This window comes from Carlito syrichta, unplaced genomic scaffold (assembly GCF_000164805.1).
Source record: "Carlito syrichta isolate Samal-C Ts95f unplaced genomic scaffold, Tarsius_syrichta-2.0.1 Scaffold135639, whole genome shotgun sequence".
Classification (NCBI taxonomy): Eukaryota; Metazoa; Chordata; class Mammalia; order Primates; family Tarsiidae; genus Carlito; species Carlito syrichta.
The window spans coordinates 64,348-77,569 of record NW_007079735.1 but is presented as its reverse complement, the minus strand read 5'-3'; the positions used below and the strand labels follow the sequence as shown (position 1 = coordinate 77,569).

General features: G+C 45.3%; 1 protein-coding gene across 1 annotated transcript in view; it reads right to left on the bottom strand.

Moving 5' to 3' along the window:
* Positions 1 to 13,222, bottom strand: part of PLXNC1 (plexin C1) — a 137,441-nt gene that overhangs the window by 68,275 nt on the left and 55,944 nt on the right. Inside the window, exons 7-9 of the mRNA XM_021708253.1 lie at positions 12,297 to 12,384; positions 10,334 to 10,436; positions 10,098 to 10,193 (exon numbers count right to left, since the gene is read on the bottom strand). Of these exons, the coding sequence (XP_021563928.1) occupies positions 10,098 to 10,193; positions 10,334 to 10,436; positions 12,297 to 12,384 (287 nt within the window). The remainder of the gene's footprint in view (positions 1 to 10,097; positions 10,194 to 10,333; positions 10,437 to 12,296; positions 12,385 to 13,222) is intronic.

The following is a 13,222-nucleotide window of genomic DNA, read 5'->3' as shown; positions in this document are numbered from 1 at the left end:
TGACTGCGTTTTATGGGGGAAATTATCTGCTAGAGTGGTACTTGGGATGGGGGGGATTAGCAAAGCCTTCAAGATAAATCTCCTGCAAATGTCAAGTGTGTGTTATACAGCAAAAGGCTTCCTCTTGGCTCTTACATGGTGACAGCCAAGGGAACAAGTATTTACTGAGCACCTATAGGGTCCTCAGACCAGCACTAGATGCTGACGGGACACGTGACCCATGCATGTACCAGATCAGAAGAGGAACAATGACAGTCTGCGGGTCAAATCCTGCCCACTACCTGCCTGTGTGTGGCACATGGAGAAATGTCAGAAGGAGAGTATTTTATGCCACGTGAAAACACATGAGATTCACCTTGGGGCATCCACGAATACCCATCTGTGCTGTGTGACTGGCTGCCTTTCCCCACTGTGGCAGAACTGAGTACCCGCAGCCAGACACCACATGGCCCACAAGCCTAAAATATTTACTATCTGGTTTCTTGTAGAAAACACTGTCAACTTCTGCTCTAGAGGGGTCCTCCATCTTCCTCGGCAAGACTGAACTTTTTTAAAAAGTATAAACCTCAGTGAAGACTCACATTTACATCCAAGTCTCTTTTCTTCCCACAGTCCTTCCCACATCTTATATGAGGGGGAACCCAAAAAACCCCCAGAATTTGTTTATAAAAAAGTTGTATGTTTATTCTTCTATGTTTAAGCTTCAGTCACTTTCAAAGTATTCTCTGTTTGGTGCAATATCCCTGTCGAGATGCTTTTTCCACTGCTCAGAAGTTTTTGAATTCGTTAACTTTGATGCCTTTTAGGACTTCTGCCATTCTAGGTTTCCCCTCTTCCACACTGGCAAAATGTTTCCCTTGGAGGGATTTTTTTCATCAGGGGAGACAACAAAAAAAGCGACCTGGGGTGAGACTGGGTGAATAGGGAGGGTGGGGCATGGGGGTCAGACTGTTTTGGGTCAAAAACTGCTGAACACTCAGTGCGGTGTGGACAGGTGTGTTCATAACTCACCCATTATGAAATGGACAAACATGTTGAAAGAATCTCCAAAAAAAGCAAAGATTCACTGAAGCCCAATGCAGTCTCTCACCACAATGCTACCTGGTCCATGGATGCCGATGGGTTCCTAGAACACTTACCTAGCGGGGGAGGCCCGTATTACAAGGGGCCTGTCCTCCAAAAGATAACTCCAGTTTTTAGGGGGTGTCTCCCTCGTATTTATATACTGTTGATATCTGCCTGAACAAAACATCCAAGCATGCCAAGTAAATGCTACATGTCCATCGTCTGTGGAGAAGAGAGCCGTATAATGAACACAGAAATGATTTTTTAGGAGAATTACATTTTGCTCCTTAAATGGCTACACAAACACCACCAGATGATCTGCCACATCATCTTAGTAACTTTTATTTCCCTGAGCAGAGACAGCCTTGCTCCTTCAAAAGGATTTCATCGTAAGTCCTTATTGTTTCGAGAAGTTCCGCTGGCCGCCTAGGATGGATTCCAGCCGTGGCCTATCTCATGAGAGCAGATGCTCCCAGTCTGCCTTCAAAGAGGGTCAGATGAGTTATCTTTTGTTGCTGGCAGGACCTCTCCTAATCTTAATAAGTGGACACAAGAGCTACCAGAAGGGCCTCCCTAAATAGACAGTGCAGGTATACAATAGAATGTTGGAGACAGAGAGAAAGAGAGGGTTGGGGGCAGGGGGCAGGGAGAGAGAGGGAGAGGAGGAGATGGGGAGACATAGACGGCAGTTTTGCGGCGGCAACAATTCTTAGAAATACATCTTCTGCTTTTGTTGATGAAGATTTTGAAAAATCCAGTACTGACAAAAAGGCAAAGAACACTCTCCCCACAAAGTTTGTTTTTTTGTTTTTTTTTTGAGTTGGAGTCTCACTCGGTCGCCCAGACTGGAATGCAGTTGGCTGCACCCGGCCACCGCAGCCTCGCCTGCTGGGCTCTGAGATCCTTCCGCCTCAGCCTTCCGGGTAGCCAGAATTACAGGCATGCGATACCACGCCCAGCCGATTTTTTGATTTATTGTAGAGATGAGGTCTCGCTGCCCAGGCGGGTCTCGAACCCGCGGGCTCAGGCAATCCACTCACCTCAGCCTCCCAAAGGCATGGAATTACAGGTTGAGCCACCAAGCCCGGCCCCACAAAGTTTTTATACACTCAATATTTTGGATCAAGCTTATACACAGAAGGGGTGAATTTATGAACATGATTGAGCCTGATCCAAAGAGATAATTTACTCCAGCTCTACAGTGGGGTGCCTCCCTCAACCCATGTCTAAGGAGTTCTATACATCCAGCTGAAATACCGCTGACTGTAACTATCACAGTCCCACATTGTTCAGCAATTACATGAGAAGAGTCCACTTTCTGTCGCTTTTATCTGTTTTTTTCTTTATTATTTTTTGAGTCAGGGTCTCACTCCATTGCCCAGATCAGAGTGCAGTTGCATGATCATATAGTTCATCATAGCCTCAACCTCCTGAGCTCAGACAATCTTCCTTTCCTCAGCATCCTGAAGCTGGAACCAAAGGCATGTACTACCACACCCAGATAATTCTTTGATTTCTTTTGTAGAGTTGGGTTAGGCTGGTCTTAGACTCTTGGGCTCAAGCAATTCTACAGTCTTGGCCTCCCAAAGTACTGGGATTATAGGCCTAAGTCACCGTGCCCGGCCTGTCCGTTACATTTTAAAGAATTCAGGGTTATGTTTAAATGACTACCCATTTTGAAATTATTTAATAAAATACTATGAGATCTGGTTGCTACTCCCTACTTTGTATAAAAAAGCACATTAGAAACTGGTTAATTAGTTTCTGCCCAATTATTTTTATTTTTTATTTTTAACTAAGTTATTCTCAAATACTGTATTGGAAATAGCATAACCACTAAGAAGTAGTTATCTTTGAAAAGGTCTAAGAAGATTACTCCTGACAGTCAGAGTACCTTTTGTGAAGTCTGACGTCAACACAATTCAAATTACCATGACATTAATGGAGAAAATACTGCTATGATTGAAAGGAATATTGGAGAGAGGTGCATTAGGATGGCTCAGTTTATTAAGACCAAATTGTACTCTATTAATCTGTTAAAAAAAAATCTGAATATAGCAAAGCTCTCTATAGGCCTGGACCTAAATCAACACTCAGTAAAACATCTCTTAGATTTTCACTCATGAAATTAGTTCAAACAGGACTGGATAAAAAATCACATGGATTCGAACCCAGCTGGAAATCTGAAAGCAAACGACATTAGAGAGATGAAAGGTGGCATGACTAATTAAAGGAAAGTGTCCTGTAGGGCCCTACAGGGGCAAGGATGGGGTTCAGAATTATTTAACATCTTTATTAACGACCAAGAAGGAGACAGAAGTAATATATTAATGAAATATAGAAATTGAACAAAGTGGTCACCAGCAGCAGAATGGGAGAGTCCAGGAGGCGAGATACTGAGAGAAAATAGCAAAACGCGATTCCAGCAGAGGACATGAGAGACTTGGAGCAAAGTGGCCATCCATGGGGTGTGTGGACCCTGGGGCAGATGCCTTGTCATGACCCCACCAGATGCTGGGGAGACACGGGATACACCTTTAGTTGGTCCTGGGAACGCCTCTTGCATAGACCTGGAGATCCCCAGGAGTAGGTGACAGGCTCCCACTCTGTCTGAATAGACCAAGCCTCACTTCTCTGACCTGGGGCCATGTCAGGCGAGACTGACATGGCTGGGTGGGGATGCCAAGAACACCCCCAAACATGCTGCTTGCCCTCTTGGGCCTTTGGAGTGGCTTCTCAGAACTGGTCTGGGTGATTAGAAAGCCAGAACCGAGGGGTTGGGGGAATAGCCCTTCCTGGTCAGTGGAGGCCCCAATTCCAGCTTAAATCCAGCCCCTCACGACCCCCAACCTGGCCAAGTTTCAATTCCTGAATGAGATTCCTGCTGTTCCCCCCACCTATTTTCTGAGTCAAGGTCTTACTCTGTTGCCCACAGTGGACCTATCACATTCACCACAGTCTTGACCTCCTGGGCCCAGGCAATCCTCTCACTTCAGTCTCCCAAGTAGCTGGGACTACAGGTGCAAACCGTCATGCCCGGCTAATGTTTTGATTTTCTATAGAGACAAAGTCTCACTATGTTGCCCAGGCTGGTCTCTAACTCCTGGTTCAAGTTACCCTCCTTCCTCAGCCTCCCAAAGTGCTGGGACTACAGGTGTGAGACACTGTGCCCAGCCTCATTGTGGTTTTGAAGGTCACAAAAAGAGTTCACTTGGTTTTCCCATGAGAATCAAAAGGCATATACAGAAGTAACAGAGGAAGGAAAGGGGAAGGACAGGGAAAAGGAAGGACAGGGAAGAGGAGGAAAGAAGAAGAACTTGCATGTCGCTTCCTTGAGAGCAGGAGGCACACCCTGTTAACTTCTGCCCTGTGGTGATGAGCACATGAGAGAAGTAACAACTAGAGAGCAACATCACATCACAGGCCTTCATATTGCTCCTTCACAAACCGCTCTCTCTGCTCTCAGTGGATGAAAGTGCAGATATGAGGTTGTTAAGAAACGGAAGAAGTGCCAGGAGGGGGCGAGGCCAAGGGCCCCAACACAGAGTTGCCCACTAACATGTTTAGACAGAGAGAGGGAGGGAGGGAGGAAGGGAGGGAGAGAGAGAGAGAGATTGATTGATTGAGAGACAGGCACTGGGCTTTGGAGCTGAAAACACTCCCGTGCAAGGTCATGCCTAGATGCTGGGCTCATTTCCCCGTTCTGGTCATGCCTTTCCTGGATGCAATCCCTTGGCAGGTGACAGCTTCTGGTCAGCATATGGGGCGAGTCCTAGGTCACCATGGGAGGGCTCGCAGCCCAGCTAGGACTAAGTCAAGACCTGACGTCATAAGTGCCACATCCTTGGAGCAGCACATTACATACATTAAATTCATACATTTCACGGGATGACAGAACACATCAAAATGGGCCCTATCCATTAAAAAAATATGATGTCTTCTTTATTTTTTTAAATATTTAGTTTTTTTCTGGAGACGGGGTCTCATTCTGTTGCTCAGGTTGAAGTGCAGCAGTACAATCACAGTTCACCAAAGCCTTGACCTCAAGCAATCCTCCCAACTCAGCCTCCTGAGTATCAGCTGGGACTATAGGTGTGCACCATCGTGTCTGGCTAATTTTTAAATTTTTCCATAGAAATGAGGTCTCACTATGTTGCCCAGGCTAGTCTTAAACTCCTGGCCTCAAGAGATCCCCCACCTTGGCCTCCCAAAATACCAGGATTATAGACCTGTACCACCATGCCTGGACCAAAAGAAAAAGTCTTGAACAGCACTCCATTGCCACTGAAGAATAAAGCCCAAACTCCTGGGGCTAGTAAGTAAAGCCCTATCTGTGCAGTTTCACTTCAACCTTGAGTCCCATAATTCCTGCTTCCTCTGCTCAAGTCTGGATTACTTGGGGTTCCCTGTAATGGGGTCCTGGACTTTCCTGTCCCCCCTGTCCCTACTTCTGTTTTTGCTGGTTCCTCTGCTTAGAATACCTGTATCCGCGTGCCTGGTGCTTCTCCTCCCTCCAAAAGGGGCTGAAATGCCATCTCTATCAATCAACCCACCCATCAATCACAGACCTAGCCAACCACACTGATGAAGTGTTTTTCCCCCGCCAGACACTGGGCTGCAATAACCAGGAAAAACTAAGACAAGGCCCGGGGCTCAGAGAGGCTCTCTGGGCTTGTTACTTCCTAGTACTTTCCCTCTGTTAACATCTTTACAATTTTGTGCTGTTATTGATGTGTTCGTGGATCAGATTCTTGAGGCTGAAGGCCAGAGATGTGGCTCATTCATCTGCGTCCTCCTCATGGAGCTCCAAGAGGTGCTAGAGAAGGACTCAAAGAGGTGCCCAAGTTCAGGACCCTGGAAGCTGGGATTGGGCCCACACCACCCCCAGCACCTCACACACAGGGAGCACTTGGGATTTATATGATGAGGGGATGCATTAGAGAAAAGCAAGCAATGTCTTCTTGGGTGGGGGAGAAAGTCGCAAGGACGTTGGGTGCTTTGTTCAAGGCCCACATGAAGACCCCAAGGGAAACCAGCATGTTACCCACTCCACATGATAAAGAAAAACAGCAGTGCTTCTCTGAGCATGAGCAACACTCCACCCTATCAGGAAAGAGATGTTCCGCTCTGAGTCACATATTTAAGGAAGATGTTTCTCTGTCAACAGATATCTTTCTCCATGCTCAGAAGGGCAATCCCCAGAGCATCGTGGAGAAGGATCTGGGTTTTTGTTCATTTCAGCCTCCTTCTCTTTTTGGTGGTCGCAGTTCTTTTAACCACACAGTTCAGAAGATGCAGAAAGACACAATACAGAAAGCGAGGGTATAGTGACTTTATTATCTTTTTCTTTAAAAGAAGTTTAAAAAGCTACTGCTTGGACTCCAATTCAGTAATAAAAAAAGAATGAATTAATGATACATAAAAGAACTTGGATAAATTTCCAGAAGTTCTTTTAACCACACAGTTCAGAAGATGCAGAAAGACACAATACAGAAAGCGAGGGTGTAGTGACTTTATTATCTTTTTCTTTAAAAGAAGTTTAAAAAGCTACTGCTTGGACTCCAATTCAGTAATAAAAAAAAGAATGAATTAATGATACATAAAAGAACTTGGATAAATTTCCAGAAGTTCTTTTAACCACACAGTTCAGAAGATGCAGAAAGACACAATACAGAAAGCGAGGGTGTAGTGACTTTATTATCTTTTTCTTTAAAAGAAGTTTAAAAAGCTACTGCTTGGACTCCAATTCAGTAATAAAAAAAGAATGAATTAATGATACATAAAAGAACTTGGATAAATTTCCAGAAAATTATGTTGAGTTTAAAAAGCCATGACCGATACAGTGGTTCATGCCTGTAATCCCAGCACTTTGGGGGGCCAAGGTGGGCAAATTGCCTGAGTCCAGGAGTTCGAGACCAGCCTGGGCAACATGGCAACACCTTGTCTCCACACAAAATAAAAAAAATTAGCTGGTATGGTGGCACATGCCTATAATCCCAGCTACTCAGGAGACTAAGTCGGGAGGATCACTTGAGCCCAGGAAGTCGAGGCTGTGGTGAGCCATGATTGTGCCATTGTATTCTAGCCTGGGCAACAAAGTGACACCCTGACTCAAAAAAAAAAAAAAAAAAAGAGCAATCCTTCAAAGGGAACACGTGGATTATTCCATTTATATGAAATTCTTGAAATGTCAAAATTATAGAAATGGAGACCAGATGAGTGGTTTCAGGCATCAGAGATGGGGCGTAGGAGGGAAAGGGAAGTAGGTGTGACTCCACAATGACAATCTGAGAGATTCTTGATGCTACAGCTGTGCCATATCTTGACTGTGGTCCCTGCTTGTGTCCTGGCTGTGATGCTGTGCCATAGTTCTGCAAGACATTACTACCGAAGGAAACTGAGTCAAAGACACAAGTCTTCTTCTTTACAACAACATGTGAATCCACAATGATCTCAAAATGAAAGATTTAATTTTTCCGAAACAATCTTGAAAAACAAAAACAAAGTTGAAGGACTCATACTGCCTGATTTCAAAATTTACTACAAGGTGACTGTAATCAAAGAGTGTGGGACTGGCCTAAGGACAGACATACAGACCAGCAGACTAGGAAAGAGCACTGAGAGTAAATCCTCCCACATATGGTCAGGTGATTTTTGACAAGAGTGCCAAGGCCATTCAATGGGGGAAGGACATTATTTTCAACATGGGAAAATTGTATCTCCACATACAAAAGAAGGAAGTTAGACCTTTACCTTATGCATTAATTCAAAATGGATCAAAGACCAAAATATAAGCAGTAAAAACCTTTAGAAGTAAGCAAAGGAGGAACACTTCATGACATTGGATTTGGTAATAATTTCTTGGATCTGACACCAAAAGCACAGGCAATAAAAGAAACAAATAGACAAATTGGACTTTATCAAAACTGAGAACATCTGTGTACTATAGGACACAATCAACAGAGTCTACAGGCAACCTATGGAATGGGGGGAATATTTGCAAATGATAAAGGGTTTATCTCCAGAATATATATATGTATAAAACTTCTACAACTCAACAACAAAAAAGAACCTGATTTACAATGGGCAAGGACTTGATTAGACATGTCTCCAAAGAAAACATCCAAATGGCCAGGAGGCACATAAAAAGATGCCAACATAACTCATCATCAGGAAAATGCAATGCAAAACCACAGTAAGATGCCACCTCGCCCCACTCAGATGGCAACTAATAGACTAAACAGAAAATACCAAGTGTTGGTGAGGACGTGGAAAGACTGAAGTCCTTATATGCTGTTGGTGGGAATGTAAAGTGGTATACCTTGATGGAGAACAGCATAGAGAGTCCTCAAACAATTAAACACAGAACTACCGTATAATCCAGCAATCCCACTTCTGGGCAGATACCTCAAAGCACTGAAAGCAGGATCTTGAAGAAAAAGTTGTACATCCATGTCAGTAGCATCATTACTTGCAATAACTAAAATGTGGAATAGCTAAAAACCTAAGTGTCCCTCAGCAGATGAATGGATAAACAAAATGTGGTACAGACATATGATGAGATAGGATTCAACCTTAAAAAGGAAGAGGATTCTGACCCATGCTACCAAATGCATGAGTCTTGAAAACACTGTGCTAAGTGAAATAAGCCAGTCACAATCAGACAAACACTGCATGCTTCCACTTCTCTGAGGCACCTGGAGCTGACACATTCACAGAGATGGAGAACAGAATGGCTCTGGGCAGAGGGGGAAAGACGCGAAGTTATCACTCCATGAGTGCAGAGCTTTAGTTTTGGCAGATGAAAGCCTTCAGGAGATGGGTGCACAACAGTGTGAATGTACTCAACACTACTGACAAACACACCTAAGAATAGTAAGAATGGGAAATTATATATGTTATGTGTATCTTACCAAAATGTGAAAGAAGTGAAACAACAACCAAGTTTAATTAAAAAGAAAAGGTCACTGTCTCCCTGATACAAGTCCCTGTCACTATGTCTTAGTTTTACAAACCACCAGGAGAGAAAGTAGCCATCACTTAATAAAACCTCAAGACTCTCCCAGTCTGGAGACATCAGCACACCGAACTTCCTAATGCCTTTAATTGACTTCATAATCCACTTTGATTCTCACTCCCTCTGCCAGTTCCTTAATTCACCTAAAGTTACGATCAACTTTTCAGTAGTGATTAAGAATGTGCTACTTATTTATGTTGGCACTTGACCTTAGACAGCAGCAGACAGGAAGTCAGAGACTCAGATTAGTCATGGAATTGAAAACTGTGCCTTTTTTCTTTCCAGTGTTGTTGTAACTCGTCCTCTCCCACTAGACCCCAGGTTAATGAGAGCAGGCCTTGAACTCTTCTCATTTTTCAGCCCATACAGTTGCTCAATGAACTCTGCTCTAAGCACAGCCACTCATGTCCTGCCCAAAAGTATTCACGGTGTCATGTTCCCGCTTTTCAAACATGACCAATGTGAGAGCTTAGTAATTTACTAAAAGAAAGTAAGAGGCGTTTCCACGGAAATCTCATGGAGAAGAAATCATTTTTGAGAAGGGGAGAGAAATACACGTTCCACGACAACTCTGTTTTAGCACCATTAACTACTGGTTAGATCATCTCTACCAAGTAAAGAAAGCCATTCGAATTGAGATGAGTCTGCACCCTTGGCACGGACGCCAGCCACACACAGATCCCCCAGCAGCGCCCACCATGTGCGCTCCAGGCTGACTCCCCACAAGTGGCAGGCCACATACCCTGCCAGCTCTCCCCAGCGAGCTACAAAGTCACCTTTCACATTTTAGAACACCATTTTTCATAATTACAGAGTTTTAATTTCTCTTATGAGTGTGCAGCCTTTTATGTATTGAGCCAATTAAGTGAAACTTGGTTAAAAACCAAAGGTAAAAAAAGGGAATTTTGGTAGAAAGTAAAAATGGGGAAAATTTTTAAGGAACCCAAACAATAGAAGTTGACACTGTCATCAAAAGTTGGGCATTTTCATTATACACACAAAAGTGGGGTCTGACCTGTGCACCCTGGCTGGTCCTGTTACCCTTGTTCTCCTGGGATCGTCCCCCTCCAGGCGTCTTGGGTGACTTCTCAGCAGCCACCGGACATTGTTCCTGGAAGGGAAAACATGGCTTCAACACCAAAATGGGTGGGACGTTCAAATGGTGACACAAACATGAAAGTCAGGGTGGGGCTGGGTGATCACAAACGTTTATTTTTGAAAACCTTGTTAATACCAAAAGCATCACTTTACCTGGTTTCTCTGATAGTCAGCAGGATCACAGGCTGTGAAGGGGTGGATGCACTTCTGCTCACGTCTGCACCAGGCACAGCCAGTTCCAACACACACTGGGCATCTGGCAACACGAGAAACCAACTCAATTCCTACATTTTTAGGAAAATATTTAGAGCTGAGAATTTCCCTCTGTGGCTCGGGATACAAGCGTTTAAAAGAAGAGAAAAAAAATCTCTGGACAGACTGAGAAGAACTGGGGGAGAGGGTACAGTTCTTGAGACTGGGTAGAGTACTACTCTGTTCCCTGCTCTGGGAAGCCCTCTGGTTGCTGGACTGAAATCGCACCTGCAGGAGTGTTGCCATGGCAACCAGAAGCTGGGGTCACCTGCTGGTCTGCAGACAGCAGGAACACAGTGAATCTGCTTCTGAATCCTGTTCTGCTATTTGTCTACCCTCAGGTGAGTCCCCCCAGAGGGTGAGCTCGGTCTCTCTGCCTCCACCCCCCAGAACAACAAGCCCTCACTCACTCCAGCAGTCTCACTGCCAGCTACCCAGAAGATGGTAGACAAAAGGTGTTATCTGGCCAGCAGAGAAGTCAGGGTGCCAGGGTTTGCTTTACAGTAAAATCAAGCAAGAACTGTGTCCACTAATCAAATACTCCATCATGCATGGGTAACTGTGGCGGACTTGAAAAGCACTTACAGAGGGAAAGTAAAAAAGCGGAGATCAGGGCAAGCCTGGAAACACAGTTATGGGAGGCTAGAGGAGGCTTCCTCTGGGGACAGGGGCCAGATCTAGTGCAGGGCGAGGGGACCCAGTCGTATTTCACACATGACCCAAGGCATTCTGGAGTGTTCTGAGGGGCTGACCTATGAAGCTGCGGTTTCCATGAGAGGAGAAAACAGTTGCTTTTGTGTTTGTTCAGGCCCCCAAGTGGGCTTGAAGCAAGTCTGGATGATGCTGGTCCTGCGCTCAAGTGTGACAACTGCACCATGCGCTTTCCCAGCAGGAACCATTACCTCCTGAGAGGGTGCTCCCCTCCCAGGAGAGCTGGCTCTCAAGTCTGGCTCTTAACTGCCAAGCTGTAGGGACCTGAGGCACATTCCTTCCCTTTGTCTGGCCTCAAAAACTGGGGGAAGTGCATTATCTTTTTAACTCTTTTTGAGCAATAAAACTCTATTTAATTCTCCCCTTTTTTCCTATTTTCATGGACTTCTGAGACTTTCTCTATCAAGTTTTGTATTTTTTTCCTCTCTAAATTCATTCTGCTTCTTAGAAATAATTGAGCCAGACCTTGTGATCCTTTTCAAAGTGTCTCGGCAGGGGAGTCCCGGGGCCTCCCGCTGTAATCACTGTGGAGAAGCTTCCTGCCCGGCTTGAAGTTCAAGCTCATCTCCCCACCTCCCCATTGAAATGCTGGTTTCCAGGCCAAGCTACAAGAAACACTCCAGTCAATCAGCCCTGGCGTGACCTACAGAATTGTTCCCCACACAGCTTCTCAGTGGTCTCCAGGGGCCTCACTCCAACTTCCATCTGGAAAGTCAGACCTCGGAGAAGCACATGGACTCTGTCTTCCCTGCTTTGGAAGCAAGGAGTGCGGCATGGCCCTCGTTCAGCTCAAAGGGGCCCCAGGGGTGAAGAGTGGCCGCAGGAGGTGTGATTTCAGTGAGAGATGCCCTCTGTCCCTCTTAAGTACGACTCCTCCTTCCCCCAACTCAGCCCGCCTCCTGTCCAGGCTCCCAAAGCCACTCTGCTCAGGGGAGCATCCAGCAGGGCCCTTTCTTCTTACTTCAAGGCTGCCTCTGGGTCTTGGAAAAACACAGCCAGCACAGTGGCCTTCCTGCCTCCCACTAGGCTATGCCCCAAAAGGCACTCTGGAAAGTTCGATGCCCCAAAAGAGTTCTTTAGGAAATTGAGGAGCCCAACAAATAAATAAATTGAGATCAACAAGAGAATATGCAAATTTCAAATAAAATCTTACTCTCTTAATGATGAGCAGTCGGTAAAGTTGAGTCTGTCTGAAAAATTCCAGGAACCGAAGGAGAACGTCACATTGACAACTAAGGCATCTGGAGGAAGGGGAGAAAAGTCATTTACAGCAATTCCTGCTACCATCAAGCATAGCTGGAAATGCAAAAAATAAATATTTCTGTCTCCTCTGCAGAGCGGGCAGGCATGCCAGCTGTTTCTAACATTTCCATCGGTATGTGGTGCCTTCCCTATGGACCCTGCGGCCAGGCAGTCAGGGTGCAGGCACAAGCCTCCAAACAGCCTAAGCCACCTCACATTCCAAGCTTCCCGTGGATAATCACTAGGAAAAAGCCATTTTACAGCTCATTTACATCTCATACTCTCCCTGGGATCACTATCTCAGCTTGTAATTGGCCAAGGCGTAAGAATAAAACAAGTCACTGAGCAAGAAGAGCCTAGAACACGAATGTGTGCATACTTGCAAGAAAAAGCCACACTAGACGCTTGCCTCACAAACCCCAGAGTGTGGCTCCCATGGGCAGGGAGCCACAGTCTTCCTGGAGTCCACTGTTGCCAAAGCTATGATGAAGGCTTCCTTACTTACTGTTGAAGGCCTCCCCATTGGCTGGAAAACCCCAACAGAAGAAATGAGAAGAATCCAAGAGTCTGCTCAACCAACGCTTGAGAAATGTAACATCCTGTATCTCCTTAAACATGTATACTCTGCCCACGGCATGGTCCCAAGCCCAGCTGTCTATCAGGATCACTTGAGAAGTTTATAGCAATACAGATGCCAGGGTCAGCGCTTAGACCTCTGATTAAGCAGGCTTTGGGTGTAGCTCTAGATTGCAATGCTCCCAACAGGATGGTCATGCAGAGCCAGTGTTGTGGGGTCCACAGCCCAGAGCAAAATTACCAAGTTCTATTCTGTTCAAG